This window comes from Trichoderma atroviride, chromosome 5 (assembly GCF_020647795.1).
Source record: "Trichoderma atroviride chromosome 5, complete sequence".
NCBI classification, from domain to species: Eukaryota; Fungi; Ascomycota; class Sordariomycetes; order Hypocreales; family Hypocreaceae; genus Trichoderma; species Trichoderma atroviride.
Genome location: NC_089404.1, coordinates 3,712,266 through 3,730,546, shown reverse-complemented (window position 1 = coordinate 3,730,546; position 18,281 = coordinate 3,712,266). Strand labels below are relative to the sequence as shown.

Here is an 18,281-nt window from a genome sequence, read left to right as displayed (position 1 = left end):
CACAACTTGCTCCTGTCATCCACGGGCTTCTGCAGTTTTAAACTTGTTACTGTGCTTCTTAAATAGCAGGAAGATGATACAGCGTGTTTGAAACTCTTGGGATATAAGACTAGGAGGGTAGCTTTTGTTTTTTGGATGATGGGTTTATTGGAGATGATTAAGAGGATTGGGTATGCGGTGCTTTTGGCGCTGTATGTGGGGGTTTATTTACGGGTGAGTTTCTGCTGAGTATGCTGTCTGTTGGGATATTGCTGATTGGGTATTTGCCTGGGGAAGGTGTTGCATTGGAGGAGAAGGCCGGTGATGCGAGGGACGAGGGGGGGTGGTGAGAGTTGATGGTGGCGATGGTTGTTATTTGAGGCTGAGTGGGCAGTGGTTGTTAAACTATGCCGCTATTTATCGGACAATGATGAAGATGAAAATGGTATGTTGTCTATTAATCTGTTTCGTCTATTATACACGCATGCTTTACCACCCCGTCGATCCACCATCAACCCGCAAATCCGTCCCCGTCACATACGAGCTCGCATCCGCCAGCAGAAACACCACGGCGCCGCGGTACTCTTCCGGCGCGGAGATTCTCTTGAGCATGGCCTCTTGTTCCCAGACGGTGGTCCACTCCTTGTGCGTGAGGACTTCCTTTGTCATGGGCGTGTGGATGACGCCGGGGCTGATGGAGTTTACGCGGATGGCTGGCGATGGAGACGAAGGAGAGCCCCATTCGCCGGCGAGGGAGCGGGTGAGTTGGTGGACGCCGGCTTTGGAGGCGGAGTAGATTGCGGTGGGGGTGGCCTGTTGCAGAACATTGTTAGTTGATTGAGTTGTCAACTCTCTTTTGATATACTAGTAGTAACAAAGACAACTCAAACTCACCTTGTTGGAGATGTACCCGCTCATGCTCGCCACAAACACAAAACTCGCGCCTAACCCTCCAGCCTGCTTCCTCACCACCTTGGCCGCCGCCTGCGCCACGTACAGACTGCCCGCCAGATTCACGTCCAGCGTCCACTTTGTCTGGTCCTCGGGATACTCGACCGAGTCGCCCACCGTGCCGACGCCAGCGCAGTTGACCAGGCCCCGCAGAGGAAAGGGAACTTGTGCGGCGGCGGTTTCGAAGACGGATGTGAGTTGGGAGGGGGAGGTGACGTTGCAGGCGTGGTAGGTGAGGGTTCGGGAGAGGGATTTGGCGAGGGCTTGGAGAGGTTCTGGGGTTGTAAGTATTGTTAGTTGGTTTTTTGCTTTGTAGGAACAAAGGTTTGTCATGTGTTGTGCTTTACCCCATGTCGCTGCTGGTGGAATCTCGTCGCGGTCAATGCCAATGACATCGCCGCCGGATTCGAGGATTGCTCTTGTGAGTTGGGAGCCGAGACCGCCGGTTGCGCCAGTGACTGTGGATTTTCGAATCAAGTCAGTAAAAAGAGATTGTATTTTCATGAGACTTGAAGAAAGCTTACCGATGATGGTTCTTTCTCTCAAAGAAAAGAGATTGGGGGTGCTTGTGTTGCGGAATGTCTGGTCTGTGGCTGTCTCTGTGGAACCCATGATTGGCGTGTAAGTGATTGGGAAATTGACTTGAATTGGGGGGTTTTTTTTTTTTTTGACAAAGAAGCGTAAAAACAGATGAAGAGTAGATTTCAATTTCGGATTTACTTCCACGCTGTTAATGATGGGTATTTATTATAACTCGTACTTCAATACTCTGCCCCACGCCTCACGATGTCTTCACTCTTAGATGCGTAGAGTTTAGTGTAAGTGGGCTTGTTTCGCACCCACACGTCCTAGCGGCGGCCCCATATGCCGCCGCCCGCCTTGACGTTTTTCTTCGCGTGGAAGAAAAGCAAATGCAATTAATCAGATCAGGCAGCAGTTGAACGAGGCAGATGATCAGTGCATCGTGAGATTCTGGAGAGTCTAGAACATTGGGGCTGCCGATTATCGCTTCTGTTTTAGCGTTCAGCCGTCCATTTTATGTTGTGCCTTACTCAAGAGTTTCGAACAACTGTACTTAGAAGCACTTGTTAGTTGATGTTAATTGAGAATTATTAAGCAGTGGCTGTAGGAATGAGTCGGGAGTTGAACTCGGATGCCAGAGCCATGTGTCGTTTACAAATAAACAAGACGTCAACTCGGAGAGACTAATCATGTGTGGCAATTGACCATACATGGCAAGTCTCATAAGCACCGATGTAGTAATTCATAACTTGACTCTTGATTGTAATCATAGAGAGAAGATTAAACTGGTTGTAGTTGGTTCGTCCATGGTACAGAACAATATGCTGTTCTACGCCTATAGTCGGTTCACCTAGGAATACTATGCAACGGTCATCAGCAAATAGGTAGCTTCATTAATGATCATAGCACATGTACTACAGCACTTGTATTTATAATAAACCATCGTAGCTTACTCCAACTACTGGCATTCACAAGCAGCACGCTTCATACATATCCAAACCTCATTCCCGGATCCAAAAGCCCAGCGGAGCGGCGGCCCGACGCTCCACCCAACCTCACCGCATCGGAAAGCGGCCCGCCGGCATCCAGTCACGCGGACCCCCTCGTATCCAATCTTTCCACGATTTCAATTTCCTAATATTTTATAGTAGCTACCTAGTTGCAGGCACATATGCGGCAGGCGAGCCGAAGGCGGGGGGGCACTCTAAAACAATGAACTGGAGTAGAATTTCAAGGGACGCAGCTGATCGGTTTGCTTTTAACCGGCGGTGGGTACGTTAGCTAAAATTGTTTGTAAAGGAAAATATAGGCGAGGCGAAGTCGGAGAGAGAGAGTTCACGATGTGGATTTCGGGTGAGATTTCTTAGGGAGCTGTTATGAGAGAAAGGATTTCTTTTAGTCATTGGATACTTGACGAATGGACATATATATCACTCTTCTATTCAGCCGCTGCCATCGCTCTGTATACCCTTTCAATCTATACAACTCGCTTCAAACCAATTTATAGTCATTGTATACACGTATTCAACACGCACAATCATGGCTCGCTCCATGCTCCATCGCCTCGAAGACCTCTGCAACGTCGACGTCGACGATGCCGACACGGGACTCATCAAGAGCATCCCCTTTACGCCTCACAACCGTGAGTCCCAATCTCGCTCCCAAAGACAAAAGAACAAGAGAGAAAAAAAACAGCTAACTATCCGTCGTCCTCGAAAGAAACCTCCAACCAAGCCATCATCACAAACGCCCTTCTCGCCGATGAAGCCCTCCTAAAAGACCTCGTCCGCCAACACGGCTCCCAAGGCTGGGAACGAGTCTACGACCAAGCCGTAAGAGATGCCATCCCTCAAAAATCCAAAACCTCACTTACACCATCAAGGCCATCGACCTCACAGCCCGCAACGTCCCCCTCCTCTCCGGCCGCGTCCTCATCCAAACCTCGCTCCGCCACATCTCCTCCGCCTCCGCCACCATCGCCCACGCCCGCACCCTCGCCGGCCTCTACGCAGCCGCCGGCGTCCCGCGCGACCGTTTCGCCATCAAAATCCCCTTTTCCGGTGCCGCCGCCGCCGCCGCGCGCGTGTTGAATGCAGAGGGCATCCGGACGCTGGCCACGGGCGTGTTTTCGCTGGAGCAGGGCATTGCGGCGAGCCAGAGCGGGTGTTTGTTTATTAGCCCCTATTATAATGGTGAGTTTGGGGTTTTGTTAAAAGGGTTCAGAAACTTATGTGAAGAAGAAAAGGCCTCTCTCAAGTCCTGGAGAGCTAACAAGGTTTTGAAATAGAAATCGCGGCACACTTGGATGCTTCTCTTCGTCCTACTTTTGAAGATCCGGCTCTAGAGGTATGCAGATACCATGTTTCCAGCTAGACACAACACAATTATAAAAAAGAGAGAGAGAAGAGAGGAGAAAACAAGACTAACCGCAGCAGCATCCCATGTCTCCTCGCATTATCCACATCCTCGAAGCCTTTGCCAAAGCATACCGCGAAACCGGCAAAGAACAGCCCATCATGGTCATAGCAAGGTATGCATACAAATAACATGTCTCACCACGCCAGAAACACAAAGCAAGAAAACATCAGACTAAAACATCGCGCATTGATCAAATCAGCCACTTCACCGCCGGCGAAATCATGGCCATGGCCGAACTCGGCTGCCCCCACGTCACCATCCCTCCACACCTCATCAAGACGCTCCTCGAAACCCCCGACACCCTCCCTCTACCTACGACGAAGAAAGCCAAGCTCAGCTACGCCGAGTTTGCCACGGCGCAGCGGCTCACGAAGCTGTCCACCATCGACCCCCTGGCCGGTCCGGACTGGGATGGCGTGCTGGCGGATATGCAGACGGATTATGTGGCAAACGACGGCGAGAAGCTGGATGAGGCGCTTAAGAGAGATGTCATTGCTAACAAGAGGCTGAAAGATGCAGAGGTGTTTTTCATTGAGATGGAGAACAAGGCCAAAGAGGCTATCGAAAAGGAGATTGCTGCACAAGGACTGTAACTATACACAAAAATTCTTTCGCCTTGCTTGGAATCAGTAGATTGAGAAACATAACGTATACAATAGAAGAATCATTACACGTCGAAAACGTCACACAATGCCGCATATCATCGCATCATATCATCATCAGTGCCTTTGTCTGTCGCGAAGCCGTAGCTTTCTGGCAACTGAATTGACAATCTCCAAATCGTGTTCAGCACTCGTGCCAGGTCGCGCCCAGGGCTCAACTACCTTCACGACACTCTGGCGACATGCGTCAATGTCTGTCACGAGATGGCCTAGATGGGGCGAATTGGCCGCCAGAGCAAGGACCAAGAAACAGTTCAAAGAGCTAATGTTGAGGTCAGTCAAGGTCCCCATCTTCATCTCAATCTTCCCAAAGTCAGGTAATTGAGAGCACTTACAACTGCAGCGAGCTATACGCGTATGGCGTCCTGTCTGCGAGCAAATATCCAGCCCCGTGCAGAAACGCTCGACACGCGGCCAAGCACACTTTCGACTGAGACACTACCGTCGGCGGCATCTCCAGTTCGGCCTTGTCAAACTGCGACGAGGTGGCGTGAATGACGAATGGTCTGAATATGCTCTGCTTGGCAGACCAATATCGCAAACGATGGATACACGCCTGCCTGTTCTGCGGCAGGCCATCGTACAAATCGGGTTTGATGTCCACCGGGAGGGCCTCGTACCACCTTTCCAGCTGGAAGTTGAGCTCACTGCACATGCGTAGCAGAGATGCATCTGGGTGTGGAGGTGTCGAAGCCGACTGAGATGTCGTAAGCGAGTCGAGGGCACGGCCTGCGTAGATTGTGAGGCTGTCTGTGAAGTAGATGGCGTGATGCATCCGGTTAAGCAGAGATCGGGCCGATATCTCAGCAAGGACGCAGAGATGCTCGAGCTTGGGGCTGGTGCCGTAATTGGGAAAAGGCATGCGGTCAACAAGTACGTCGATGCCGCTCCTTGGTTGGTGAAATTCTGCAAGAATATCACTAGAATTGCGCCTGGTTAGCATTCATTCATGCTCATCCTACCAGTTTTGCCCAGTGATGGAAATCTACCTTTCAACGATAAAGCACACCCAACTCAGCCGAGTCAACTCCTGGATCTCAGCCTGACCAGATAAAATGTCCTTGCACCTACACTCTCAGTCAGCCACCACAAATGACCAAATCACAAGATGTAAGAAATTACCGAATCAAAAGTTGCTGTATGCTCGTCGCAGCCATATGTATCAGCCTCCACGCCGTCAGCGGCTGCACCACATACGTGAAATACAGCGCACACAGGATGAGCCCCTGAGACAGCTGAATGTTGCCACTAAACGACACTGTCCATGCCGGCATCAAAATGCGAAGCGCCCTTTGCATGCAGGCATCGCCCGTGTTCTCGCTCTGCTTCCGGTTGATGGGGTCGGATGCCGTAGCTCCCAACGCGAAAATGGCCAGGAACACGCCAGATCGGATATCGGTGCCGAGGCCCTGTCTCATAACCACTTCGTAGCTCGTGAGGAGGTCGTCCCGGTCAAATATGGGATGAAAGGCGTGGACCATTGCAAGAAAGCTATTGAGGTAGTCATCTGCAACCGTCCTGTCAACGTGCTCTTGCTCGGCTCGCAGGTCTGGGACCGCCATAAAGTCCAGCGCCGTAGACCGACTCCTATCGTCCTCGACGCGAAAGAAGAAGTCTTCCGGATAGTCGCCAACCAAGGGCCGCATCTGGGGCAGCCTCAACAAACTGCTGGTACTCGTCTGGTGCCCCAACGGTATCGTGATTGGCGGTACATCATCACCATTCACGCCTTGTCTTGACGAATCTCCCCCTTCCTGCGTGGTAAGGGCCCAGGTGGAATGGGGCATCGAGGACTCGTTTGAAGGCGATAATCCACCGTCGTTGTCGATGCTTTCCGTGTGCCGGCGAAAAAAGTCTGGCAGTGGAGGCGACATCATGAATGCAGGCGAATTTCTGCGCTGCTGCTGATGTGCTTTTTCGTGCTGCAAGGCTTTCAATGCATCAGCGTGCTCGCCAAGCAGTTTCTCAATGCTTTCGAGTCGCTGGAGCATGACATCCGAAGCCGCAGAGGAGGCGTCATGGTGATACTCATTGATTGCTGAAAAGGTAGAACTCCTGCTTCCAATGTTAGTCTCGGAAGATATACAGATGACTTGTGCTGCACGCTCTGCGGCAAGACATTGCAGCTTCAATTCACGTACCTCGGAGGCGCGACTTCAGTATATCTGCAATCAAAACCCTTTTCTCGACACGGAGTACACCTCGGAGTCAACCCGTCGCATCGTTTTTTCCTGTACGATCTTTCAGCCAAAAAGGAATTCGAAAACTGAAGCCATCGTGAAGCTGTTCTGTGCCAAGACTTACCGCTGCCGACAGTGCGTGCAGGCAACCATGACTCTTGATTTGCCGGAATTCATAGTTGCCGGCAGACCTTCAAGTCAATTCCTTCAGCCTTGGATTTTTCTCTTCTTTTGACTGGTAGAATAGCCAAAAATCGATGCGGCCTGTCCTTCCGCGGCCTCCTGTTGAAGCAAGCAAGGCTGAGAATAACAGCGAGTCGACCAATTGAAATGGAGTGGCAGGCGCGATACCTTTTGACAGCTGCATGCGTCAGCCAGCATGACTAAGCAACTCTATACCACCCTCTCCTACAAACGAAACGAGTGAAAAAATATCAAATTAAGTGCCACAATATGCGCTTCACGTATAGACGATACAAAAGACTGCCAGCTCTGAGCTGTTGAATAAATCTTTTTTCCATTTCTAATGCATTGGCCGTCTCCATATAGCTATAACTAACCAAAATGCCCCCATCCGTACGTAGCCATTTCTAGCGCCTTTGGGCTCGCATTTATACAAATCTCTAAACGCCGCGTTTTCCTTGAACAAGAGTTTGGCCTTTGCTCTTCATTTCGGTCATATCGTTCCTATCAGATCAACAACATAGGGGTATAACTCGTCCCGATTTCCTTCCCAAAGGTAGCAGTAGATCAAATCAAGCATAAAAGCAAAAGTGTAAGTAAAAAGAAAAGAAAAAGAGACCGAATATGCTTAGTTATATAGCAGAGTTGCTGCCATACTGATGCCCTTCCGTAACTCCATAATGATAACTCCAGCGCCGAGTGGTGTTCAATTTTAACACTCAGATCAAGACTGATGACAAGATCAAAAACAAGGGCCACAAACAATTAAAGGGAGGAGCAAATAAACTTGACACCGCATCTGTTAGTCAAAAGTGCCAATGCGCGGCCCAAAGTACTCTCCCGGCGCAAGGTGCTTCAGAGTACACGCCCTGCCCTCGCAGCCCATGTCTGATGCCATGTTGCCCCACCAGTTGAATTTGACATCGGTGTATTGCAAGGCAAAGAAGATGATGATGCCAGAGATGGCAATGCCGCAAGACCAAGCCGCCGAAAGAACAAAGTTGTACTAGACATAAAACAGTCAGTATTATCATCATTGAATAAGAAAGCTCTGGAGAAACACAAAGATGGGGGAATACATACCTTGGACCAGAAAGACACAAAGCGGGTTTTGAGATAGACCCAGGAAATCCACGCAATAGGGACAGATGGCCAAACATACGACATGTTATACGGCGCCCAAACGATGCCGCCGTACATGATGGCCACTGGGTGGATTTGTCGAGTCCAAGACCATTGGGGAAACTTTTTATTGAGCCCCCAGAAGAAGAAGACGACGACGATGCCCAGAGGGAATCCAACGAGAATCTCGGTGTACTGGCCATTCTGACCAAAGACCTTTTGCGGTCCGACGGTTCCCCACAGAACAGATGCGGTAAAAAAAGTGTTGACGCCCGGGCACGTGAGTTTGAACTGGGCGTCGGGAGTGCAAACGCCAGTGATGCTCTTCATTTGGAAGTTGAGAACGCCGGTGCAGATGATGGTGCTGATAAAGGTGGCGATGATCTGGGCGATAAAGGTCTGACGGGGCGGGATCTTGACGTAGTGGGCGAGCTTGAGATCGTTGCAGAACCAAACGGCGTGCGCGCAGGTTACATAGCCAAAGGACTTGAAATAGTTCATGGCCAGCGCGTTGCCATCAACAAAGGAGCCGCCGATAAATTCGGCGAGCACATTGAGGGTAACCTCGATACCTGTCATGGCCTTGATGATGCCCACGGGAATGACAAAGACGATGCAGAGCGCCAGACCATAGAAAACAACTCCGGGAGAAGTGTTGGTGTCCCAGCCAGCGATACCAGCAATGCCCAGAGCAATGGCGATCAGGAGACAAATCAGATACCACCACTCGGGAACTTCGGGGTACGCCTTCATCAGCCGGTTATGGACGTCGAGGACCCTCTCGTCCTTGATCGGATTCTTCTTGCGGAAGCTGGCGAAGAGAGACTTGAAGCCCATGACAATCTCGTGGCGGTGGTAGAGCACGGCGTATGTCAACGTCGACGTATAGATGCCGAAAAAGAACATGTAGATGACAATATTGCCGGCGCTCAGAAACGGTGGCGAGTATTCCTTGTACTCGGCAGCGTGGAACAGGCCTCGGTCGTCAACAGCTCGGCTGATGTTGTACAGCTTACCAAAGTGATCGTACACGCGGTTGCTGTTGATGGGGAGGTAGCCGGTGTCGTAGACGTTACTGTACCAAAAGGCAAGGACAACCCAGAAAGATATAAAGACGCCAAAGAAGCGGTTGAGCGTGCTGTAGAAAGGGACCATGAGGGGATCGGCCGAGTCCCAAAGCAAAACGTTCCAGTCAAAGGTCGGGAACGGGTTGACGCCGAGGCCATGGTTGATGCCAGTGATGACATTGAGGTCGCGATTGTGGGGGGCAATCCACGACATCCAGTTGAACCTGGACAGGGCCGTGAAGATGTAGTTGGGGAACCAGAACCAAACGAACATGGCGCCGAACATGATGTAGAAGAACTTGATGCGAGATACCTTCCACTTCTTACCAAAAGGCCCCTCTACAGGAGCATTGGTTTCGTTGTGAAAGGCCTTGTTGAGGGCAATGGTGACGAGAGAGGCCGGCCACACGCAGTACGAGGGATAGACCAAGAATCGTCGACAGATGCCGGCCATGCCGTAGCCAATAAAGTTGGTGGCCAGTGCAATGAGCAGTTGGTAGGCGACGTGGGACGCATAGGGCTGGTTGAAGTACTGTGGCAGATACTGCACCCATATGATGTTGTTGGTGTAGGGCGTGTTGTATGCCACGTTTGCCATGATGGTGATGAGCATATGTTCCTTTTTCGAAAAGGGCCCTGGGTTGAGGGAGTGGTAAGTGCCAAAGAGGGTGAAGCCGACATCTGGCAGCCAATTCTCGCAGGCCTTGCCCACTGGGTAGGACAGCAGCTGGGCTACGTTGGCCATGACGCGGATGGCGGGCTGGCGAATATCGAATAGCTGGTTGATAAAGGCCAGGAGACAGCTAAAAGCCAGACCAATGGCCCAGCTGCGGATCGTTGAGCACGGCGTAGTGATGTCGTCCTTGTTGCTGACGACGGCGCGGACCTCTGCATATGGACTGTTGCTTGTGACAAGAGCGGCTTCCAACTTCATCTCCTGAATTAGATGTTGATGCTTTTCGGGGTTGGAAAAGACGGATTCGTTCTCGAGAAAGGCCTTGATCTTGAGGATAATGACGGAGGGGAAGTTGTGGTCCTTTTCGTGGACGCGAAAGACCCGGGCCATGATGTCGCGGACCTCTTCGAGCGTATACCGGGAGGCGAGTTCCTGTGCCTCGAGCAAATCATCTTCGGTAACATTGAGATCGTGCTCGGTGGTGTTTTGCGTGGGGTAATAATCGCGGTCGTCTTCGTCATAGGAAAAAGGCTCCTGCGAGTAGGGAGGGGCAAAGATAGCCCAGAGAGTCAGCGCCGAGGTGCAATGCAATTCAAGATGTCAAAGCTGGAGAGGAGAGGGGAGAAGGCGAGGAATGAGCAGAGGAAGAGAAGCATGTTGAAGTGAGCGAAGAAGAAGAGATGGAGCATGCCAAGTCGAATGAATGGCCAGCGTCTTTCGTCCATGGCCTGCGTTCTTCTTGTTCCTTCTCCCATGCTCTCTATACCCCATTCCAATTCCCCAAAACTCGCCGACGTCTGCATTGCAGCTTCGCGCAACAGTAACCTGCCGGCGGGATCAAGGTGGGATTGAAGCTGTTCTCGCGATGGCTTCCTTACCGAAATGACATCCTTGATGTTGTCCTCGACGACGGACGGGCGAGACGAATTGGCCGAGGGCATCTCAGCCACGCCGCCCGTAGGAACGGCCTTTTCGTCTTCGGCCATGGCCAGTGCTTGTTTGCGAGATCGGTCGGATTAGCGAGAACTGGGGGAGAGCGAGATTGACAGGTCGGAAAAGGCCGTCGGAGAGCGCTCTCTCTCACTTCCCGCGCTCTCTCGTCGCCGGTCGTCTGTCGCGGGAGTCTCGAATTCGCAGGCAAAAGGAGCGTTGGAGGGCCAGCGAGGCCACGGGCGGCACGGGGGGCGAAGAAGCACGAAGAAGCGCCAGCTCGAGGGCCAAGGCTGGACTTGCAGTGAGGTTGGAGAGAAGTGGGAGGGTGGGAAGAGGCGAGAAGAGATCAGATCACAAAAAGACGCCAAGGGTAGGCCGCTGGACGCAGGGACGGGATGGCGGCTTTGGGGATGCTGGGGGGGCTCTTTAGGCCCCGTTCAGTGGTCGGAGGTGCTCTGCGGCGGGCGCGGGCTCGCTGTCGGCAACTTTCCAGGGACCTTCTAGGGCTGTCGCCGTCGGCCAGCGGCTATCGTTGATCCGCCAAGCGGGTCTGGCGGCGGAGCGAGAAAAAGGCACAGCGCATGCGGTGCAAAGGGGACTGTGCAGGTACTCCGCAAGTAGCGACGACGGCCACAGACTTCGATGCTTCCCCCGAGTGTAGCGGTGCTTGGCGCCTGTGTTTAGATGTGGAGGACTTGGGCGGTACCTTTTTCTGGGGCCGAGACGCCAGGCGAGTGTGGTGGACGAAGCAATAGCGGCAGTGCGGTGCGAGGACTCAACGTTGATGCTGCTGCTGTAACAGCTTGGCTGCGCCTCAATGCGACAGTAACAGGAACGTTTGCACCATCTGCTGCCGCATCCCAATAGTCTCTTGGCAGTCTTTTTTCTTAGATTGGGGTTGTATTTGACCAGGGAGCAGCAAGTCTATTCGTTGGTGCAAACACTGCTAGGCGGACTTTTATACAAGAGATTGATGGCGTTTGTTGCTTCAATGTTGACATGTTCCCAGTGCCGCAGGACCCCTACCAGCATCTACTGAAGCAGTAAGCTCTGCAGCAGTCTCACAACTCGGCTGTTACATTGACATTTGATGTGCGCGATATCAACCTCCATCCCACTGCCAGCACCAGAAAACTTTTCAAAGCTCCATTGCATCAAACGGGAAGCGGTTCCGCGGATAGCTTATGCCGGCTGCTCCAACACCTGCGAGCCGCAAGAATCTCGGCCTTGGACTTGAAATTTCTTCCTTCTTTTCCTTGTCGTCCTTGTCCTCTCACAAAACGGCAAAATCGGCTCTTTCGAGGCGGGTTTCCAGCGCCCATCCCTTAGTGGCGGGATCGTCAGCCGTGTCTCTCTTTGTAACGACCAGCTCTCCACCGGCTACATGTAGCGAGGCATCAGAAGCGTCAATTGCATCACTCCAATGCTCCGAGGCGCTGTGCTCATATGTAGCGGTATCTACATGTATTGCTACCCTCAAGTCGAGGCACTGCAGCCGGCCTCCGGGAGTAGCAGCAGCAACATCTGGTCAACACCACCACAGCCCTCGTTATACGAGCAACGGCGCATCATCCAAGCCTCACTCTTGGGGCCTCGATACCGGCGCATGAGTGACCCACGTCGTTGATTTTGAATCAAGTGATGGATACGGCCAGCACGAGCATCCTCGCGCCAGTCCCGGCAGTCCAGCAACGCTTCTAGCGGCTCGTTTCGAAGCCTCTGGCCGTATTTGTGCTCGTGATGGGCGCTAGGAGCTGCTGCTCGGCTCACGGCAGTCAGAAAGCAAGGCTCGAGGCTCTGGTCCCACCAGATGGCTGGCGATCGGCTTGGACGGCACGGACAGCGCAAGAGCCAACTGCCAGAACAAAGCTGTCAGCAGAGACTCGCAGAGGCTGAAACCGATACGAAGATGGGCAGACTAGATGCGGATCCATCTACCCAATGCTCGGTATTCATTCTTCGTGTCTTGTCTTGCCTCAGGCCACCCGTGCATCTCTCGTGTCCCCATCTTTCCCAGTTACACGACATCATCCACTCTTCTTCGCTAATCGCTAACAACAACAGCTAGGTATATGGAAACCTGAGCCCAACTAGCCGTTTGAAAATATTCCTGGAAAGGACAGCGCCTTATTAGCGGACCCATGGGATCGGATTGGCCAGACCATCAAAAGCCATCCCGGCTGGGGTTGCGTTTGCGCGGGACTCGGCATCGTAGCGCCACCTCCATTCCAGCCAATCTCGCGGCCTCTACGCTCGAGCGTCCCATATTTTTCTCGTTTTTTCGCCATTCTTCTCTTGTTGAGACAATCACTGCAGCTTGTCCCACCGTCCGAACATGTCCATTCACAAGGAAGTGGTACTGCTTGATACATGTACTTACAGACTCGCCCACCGCCACCTTCTTTGCAGTCAAGGCGCAATTGGCCTTTCTCTTTTCGTCCTGCCCCAAAGACCCAACGAGAGAGACGCACAAAAGATAGAGAGAGCCAACCCCAGCTTCTCGGCTCCATTCTTCCGTCTTGGCATTTCTCCCTGCTGACGCGTTCACACGGTGCCACGGCCTGGCAAGTATAGGCGCTGAGCAGATGCCTGCAGGCCAGTCGACGTTTTATATCCAAGCTGGGGAAGTAACAAAAGTTGGAAACAACAAGAGTATATAAGAAGATGGAAACTGCAAACAGTTCAAAGGCGGTCGACTTTGCCCATTGCAGTTTGATACTTGCAGTAGTCCCTCTTGACAACCAAAGCCACAATTACAGAGTACGCAGTACGGGTACCAAGGACCAAGGTATTGCGGCCTTGACCAACATCGAAAGCTATGCGTTTATTATAGTAGGCCGCCTAAATCATCAGAGTATGAGATTACTCTGTAATATACTGGCGGCTACTATCTCATAGCTGCGAATGGTCTTTGCGTGAACCTGCAGTCGATATGAGATGGTATACCGCGTTATAAGTCGCCTCAATGGAGCATAACCTGTCACTTTCTTGAGTAATCTAGCCAACTTGTCTTGGCTTCAAAGATCAGCAACTTCGTATTGGCTGCACAATCTGCAGCCATGAGGATGAAGCTCATCTACCTGGTACAGCTCAACTTATTCCTCCCCATTCGTTATACGCCTGGTATTGGCAGAGAGAGAGTGTGTGGGGGCATTGCCTCCTAACCTTAAGAGTTTCTCATAAATTGCCTTTATATATACGAGTCCCGTCTTATCTCATCTCGTATTTTGTTTTTTCTCTTTACCAACGGCAATCGCCACAATCCCGCTTGCTCGTCGACTCATAGACTGCAGCCATCCGCGAGGATCACGCTGAAGTGAGGCTAGATATTGCGTTTCCTGTTCAATGTCTAGAGCCAAAACAAGGATTCAGGTATAAACTCACAATACCAACAGCAAACGCATCTCAAGTATTAGAAACGATGTCTACTCTCGATAAACATGAGAAGAGCAGCCACTCAGAGGTTGGTCGGAGGGCTTGACATTGACTTTTTGTCCCAGTAGAAGACCACGGTTGGCCTACTTTGTCCACCATCGTTGATGGTGAGATAGCACACGCCCAGAGGCTTTCGCCAAATGTTCATTAGATGAACTTGAATCGACAACTCGATCCAATCACGAGTTACGCCGTATGAGAATCCCCAGACACTATCTCTCACGGCTTTTTTACCACCAAACCCTTCCTTCCGATCCTATACTCAGCGTTACATGAGCGCTGAACCTCTCCTCGTCTTAATTCCCTGACGATCGAACATGGAATCCACTACATTCTCGACCTTGTGCGCATTGCGGACTCGTTAATGCGACTCGACGGAATAAGCTCGATCTGAATTGCTCGTTATCACCGTGCCTCCTTCTCTAAATCTCAGCAGTTGAAAGACCTGTTTTGCCTCTGTAGTAAGGAGGGCCCAAGCTAGTCTTAAACCTGCAATCGATTGTTCCCTGGATAATAGGATAAAGCCTCAAGAGGGCTGCTGAGAGGCTGGTTGTCATAATAGTGAAGGCGTACGAGCATAAAGGACCCACGTTACTCTCATCAGGCCGCCAGCCATTGTATACGAGCTTGACTACCTGTTTGTATGGCCTAATTCTGGCAAAACTCTGAGAGTGAAATGAGCTTTATGAGATGCTTTTAACTCGTGCCCCTAATCTGCAACGTCTTTGTGCGGCAAGACAAGAACTATTCGAACGGCTGTACAAGTAAGAACAACTGTGCCCAGGTTGAAGAAGCCGAGTAGCAGCTTCACGCCAGTGACATCTGAAGTTGTCGGATGTCGTCGATAGAAAGTCTAATGATCGGTATATTTGCGACAATATCGAGAACGGAAATCAGCCCTGTAGCAAAATCAGCAGCGGATAATTCAGGAGATGAAAAAAAAATTTTACCTTTTTTCTTATTCCTTATGCTTGCCTACTTCATCCTTTTGCAGTAGCAAGTGCTGTCCAAGGTCGTCGAAGCCTCAGGAAATGCTTTACGCAGATGTTGAGATGAGTGCGTATTAGCGACGTTTATTGTCATGCCACACAAGACCGAGAATCGGAATATATAAATTGGGGGAGGTTCGCAGATGTAGTAATCACCCAGTGACACCTATGCAAAGCACATCATTACTTTATATACACGATGCGTAAGCGATGTAAAGCATAGTCTTGGGGTACATATACCCGGGAAACAATGTTTACATCTACCCTCAGTACAATGGGCATCGCTCACGACGAGCTTTAATGTCCTATGACCAGGAATAGGAGGGACTCGCTCAGTTCAGGTAATACTTGTCCATTCATAACCACTTTTTCTAGATGGCTCCCATATGCTCTGCTTGGCTTGGCATAAATTGGTTCGTGGCAAGACTTCTCAACTATATTATGAGCTTGCACGTACTTTGTGCTGTTACAGTTGGAGCGCAGTCTCAGTGAGGATAGCAGGCGAGTAACAGATGTGTTGCCCAGACCTGCAGCTCGTCATTTATTTGAGAGAAAACGATGATAGTCGAAAGCACAGCTTCTTTTTCATTTTCAGCATTTGTAATTTGGCAATGACAATGCATTCGCAATCTCTGCCGTTGGCCCCGTTATGACGTGTATACATACCTAGAATATCGTCCGATAGAGCACATTGTGAGTTTTCATCTGTACCCTTAGTTCTAGATGAATCCTCTAGTCAAACAAGTTATACGCAACTTACCTACAACAGCTATCCATCGTCGGTTACTTCGGCTCGCTGCTAAGAATGGCCTCAGTCCAACATACAACAAGACCAGAGCACGTTTGCTTCACGCCCATCAAAAATGGAGATTATAGCATCCTAGCCGCGGCGGTTGGCAAAGCACTCAAATGCTGTTCTAGCCAGGATAAGAAAGCCGCGGTGATAGACCAATTGAATCAAATATCAGTCTTGCTCTCGCCTACACTTACTCTATTACCCGTGCCGATCAAGTTACCACCAGGCAGGCTATTGACGATTCGCTGTTAGCGGTTATGTGCATCTACTCGACTCCCGGAACGGCCGCCAATCAACGGCAACTCATTCTTTGTTATGAGTTTGTAGAACGGAAGAGCGTAGTCTTGATATCAAGGTACAGTCACAAGTCAGTCTCTGTTCTTGGCGGAAGGCTGTCAAAAATATACCCCAGAGACACTCAGCTTCCGGTCGACAACAGCCTTCCTAACAGTACTGCTGTGTCTGCCACAATTCTTATCCATTACCCATCTGGAGAGTTTCTCCGTACCGTCACTCGTATATCCCACGTTATTTCTTATATATTCAGCACATTGTTTACCATTTTCGGATTCTCTTTGAGCAACAACACTAAAAGCAACGCTCGTATAGTTCTTTTCTAGTAATTAAAATAAAAGCAGAGGAATATTTTGACTCTTTCTCAATTATTGCTTTCCAGATATACTTGTTATATGCCTATGCAAGAGAAGCACAGTCACGCTGCGTCTCGTGCGCTGAGAAGCTCAACACAACTGATCCCAGCGACGAGACAAAGTTCTTCATTTCTCTTGCATACCCAGAGTTTTTAACTCAAGATGACGCTTCTCTATCTAACTCTTTCACGTATGATGGTGCGTTAACTATGTCAGTAAAGTGCGCGATTGAGTGCTCAGTGGGCGACACACCTCATGAGCCATGCCCTATGATTGGACATGAATCAACTAGACTGATGTGAGATTTCATAAAATAGGCATTGTTATAGCTAACAATTGTTTCTCAGCTGCTATAACGCCCTGGCTTCTAAATACTATGAGCTTGTTTATGGTAAGCCGTCGCACATCATGTCAAAGTGCCACTGAACATGCTGGAGTCTAGATACATCGCCACTTGACAGTTATACTAAAATCTTTTTTATAATAAAATCGTATCTCTCATATAAATCAGCTATTTTGCTGTACCTTGTAAAAAAAAAAAAAACTCAGGCCAGTGGACTATTTTATAACTAGGATCAAGCTCTTCACTCAGCACATCCAACTTCACGCCCGTAACTTGCATCAAAGCAATGAAGAAGAAGATTGAGGAGGGCTATTTTACAGACGTATGAGAATAATGATGCTTTTTATCTCTATTTTAAACCGTTACATTTGTTTGTTGGTTAAACAGGCCGCTTTCTACTGTTATGAAGAGCAGCATCGAGCTAATTAGCTGTATAGAGAGATTATGATCTCATATATCTCTTACAATTATTGTATTTTGCACCTTTCATGGCTTATATATACTATGGAGAGTTCTTAACCGTTCTCTTTCATATTCTCCTTTATTAAAGATGCTCTAGAATAGGTCTGTCAGAGGAGAAGCAACTTCAGACCTTTAGATAACCCAGCACGGCCCCTTAATGCACCATAATTTGCAACATTGTTTTATAATTCCACGTCTATTAATATAAACTAAAGGGTTCTGCATGCTCTCAAGGTTTATTGACATGGATCTGGGTTAATTGATCAGATTAGAGACATCAGATTGCTTTCTGGCTCATATATAACTGCACCAAAATGGCAGTTCTTCTTTGCTAGGACACACTATAAAGCCAAAGTACGGTTTTCACTCAATTTGGGAGCATAGCATAGTAGCAATCACATGGATGGTAGTCACAGAGCAGTGAAATTTCGGCGAGTAAATATGACTTGAAGCATGTACGTCAGAAGAGTGAAATTCATAAACAAAATTAGCAGTTTTATGAAAGTCGACGTGTATAGGGCTTTGAGAATGGTAATATGAAGCCAGATCTTGACTATAAGGAAGTAAGCTAGATATTAAAGCATTAAGGCCATTGCCAGCATGCTGTGAAGATGGCTCGTTCAAACTTGTTCAAATATAGGGGGCCAAAGTCGAGATTCAGGCGTCTTCTTAATACTCATCACAGAAACAATGAGATACTGTAGACTATCAGTGTATATAGTTGTTATTACCTACAAATAGTCCCTTGTACGTGACACAAAGAGAATTTCCTCCAAATGAAGGCATCGTTTCGTAAAGACATTATGTGCCATTTGCGAAATACGCAGTCAACCAACGGCGTATTACAAAGCATCTGCAAATCCTACGCCTGTAGGCCTCTCTGTCTTATTGGACAGGCACAGATTCCTTTTTT

At 49.7% G+C, this 18,281-nt stretch overlaps 5 protein-coding genes across 6 annotated transcripts; 2 read left to right on the top strand and 3 right to left on the bottom strand.

Moving 5' to 3' along the window:
• Positions 1 to 468: 468 nt before the first annotated feature.
• TrAtP1_010475 (uncharacterized protein) lies at positions 469 to 1,542 on the bottom strand (the record flags this gene model as incomplete). The annotated part of the gene is made up of 4 exons (XM_014089694.2): positions 469 to 792; positions 874 to 1,205; positions 1,278 to 1,388; positions 1,455 to 1,542. 4 exons carry the CDS (start codon positions 1,540 to 1,542, stop codon positions 469 to 471), a joined length of 855 nt encoding a protein of 284 aa, XP_013945169.2.
• A 1,338-nt stretch (positions 1,543 to 2,880) lies between these two features.
• On the bottom strand, positions 2,881 to 7,189 carry TrAtP1_010473 (uncharacterized protein). The gene is made up of 6 exons (XM_066114730.1): positions 6,837 to 7,189; positions 6,674 to 6,763; positions 5,655 to 6,587; positions 5,522 to 5,599; positions 4,868 to 5,452; positions 2,881 to 4,794 (listed from the first exon to the last, which is right to left on the bottom strand). The coding sequence occupies exons 1-6, from the start codon at positions 6,887 to 6,889 to the stop codon at positions 4,590 to 4,592; spliced, it is 1,944 nt and encodes a 647-aa protein (XP_065970827.1). The 5' UTR covers positions 6,890 to 7,189; the 3' UTR covers positions 2,881 to 4,589.
• Positions 2,992 to 4,463, top strand: TrAtP1_010474 (uncharacterized protein; the record flags this gene model as incomplete). Its single annotated transcript, XM_014089695.2, has 6 exons — positions 2,992 to 3,094; positions 3,172 to 3,284; positions 3,335 to 3,644; positions 3,740 to 3,798; positions 3,888 to 3,982; positions 4,070 to 4,463. 6 exons carry the CDS (start codon positions 2,992 to 2,994, stop codon positions 4,461 to 4,463), a joined length of 1,074 nt encoding a protein of 357 aa, XP_013945170.2.
• Positions 7,190 to 7,196: 7 nt separating the features above from the next.
• TrAtP1_010472 (uncharacterized protein) lies at positions 7,197 to 11,074 on the bottom strand. 2 transcript variants are annotated; one of them, XM_014089697.2, is made up of 3 exons: positions 10,639 to 11,074; positions 7,979 to 10,294; positions 7,197 to 7,901 (listed from the first exon to the last, which is right to left on the bottom strand). In XM_014089697.2, exons 1-3 carry the CDS (start codon positions 10,744 to 10,746, stop codon positions 7,698 to 7,700), a joined length of 2,628 nt encoding a protein of 875 aa, XP_013945172.1. In that variant the 5' UTR covers positions 10,747 to 11,074; the 3' UTR covers positions 7,197 to 7,697. The 2 variants fall into 2 exon arrangements, with proteins under 2 accessions (XP_013945172.1, XP_065970826.1); XM_066114729.1 differs by having other exon boundaries at positions 7,979 to 11,074.
• Positions 11,075 to 12,768: 1,694 nt separating this feature from the next.
• Positions 12,769 to 15,059, top strand: TrAtP1_010471 (uncharacterized protein). Its single transcript, XM_066114728.1, has 2 exons — positions 12,769 to 14,065; positions 14,194 to 15,059. Exon 1 carries the CDS (start codon positions 12,835 to 12,837, stop codon positions 13,171 to 13,173), a length of 339 nt encoding a protein of 112 aa, XP_065970825.1. The 5' UTR covers positions 12,769 to 12,834; the 3' UTR covers positions 13,174 to 14,065; positions 14,194 to 15,059.
• Positions 15,060 to 18,281: the final 3,222 nt, after the last annotated feature.

Bases quoted from the DNA above. Each gene is read 5' to 3' on its own strand.
- TrAtP1_010471 (XM_066114728.1), top strand. From the start codon at position 12,835: ATGGGATCGGATTGGCCAGACCATCAAAAGCCATCCCGGCTGGGGTTG.
- TrAtP1_010473 (XM_066114730.1), bottom strand. From the start codon at position 6,889: ATGAATTCCGGCAAATCAAGAGTCATGGTTGCCTGCACGCACTGTCGG. The intron at 6,588-6,673 runs GTACGTGAATTG...CATTGGAAGCAG, and splicing joins ACTGAAGTCGCGCCTCCGAG to GAGTTCTACCTTTTCAGCAA. The intron at 4,795-4,867 runs GTAAGTGCTCTC...CCTCAACATTAG, and splicing joins GCGTATAGCTCGCTGCAGTT to CTCTTTGAACTGTTTCTTGG.
- TrAtP1_010472 (XM_014089697.2), bottom strand. From the start codon at position 10,746: ATGGCCGAAGACGAAAAGGCCGTTCCTACGGGCGGCGTGGCTGAGATG. The intron at 10,295-10,638 runs GTAAGGAAGCCA...CCCTACTCGCAG, and splicing joins ACATCAAGGATGTCATTTCG to GAGCCTTTTTCCTATGACGA. The intron at 7,902-7,978 runs GTATGTATTCCC...TTTTATGTCTAG, and splicing joins TTGTGTCTTTCTGGTCCAAG to TACAACTTTGTTCTTTCGGC.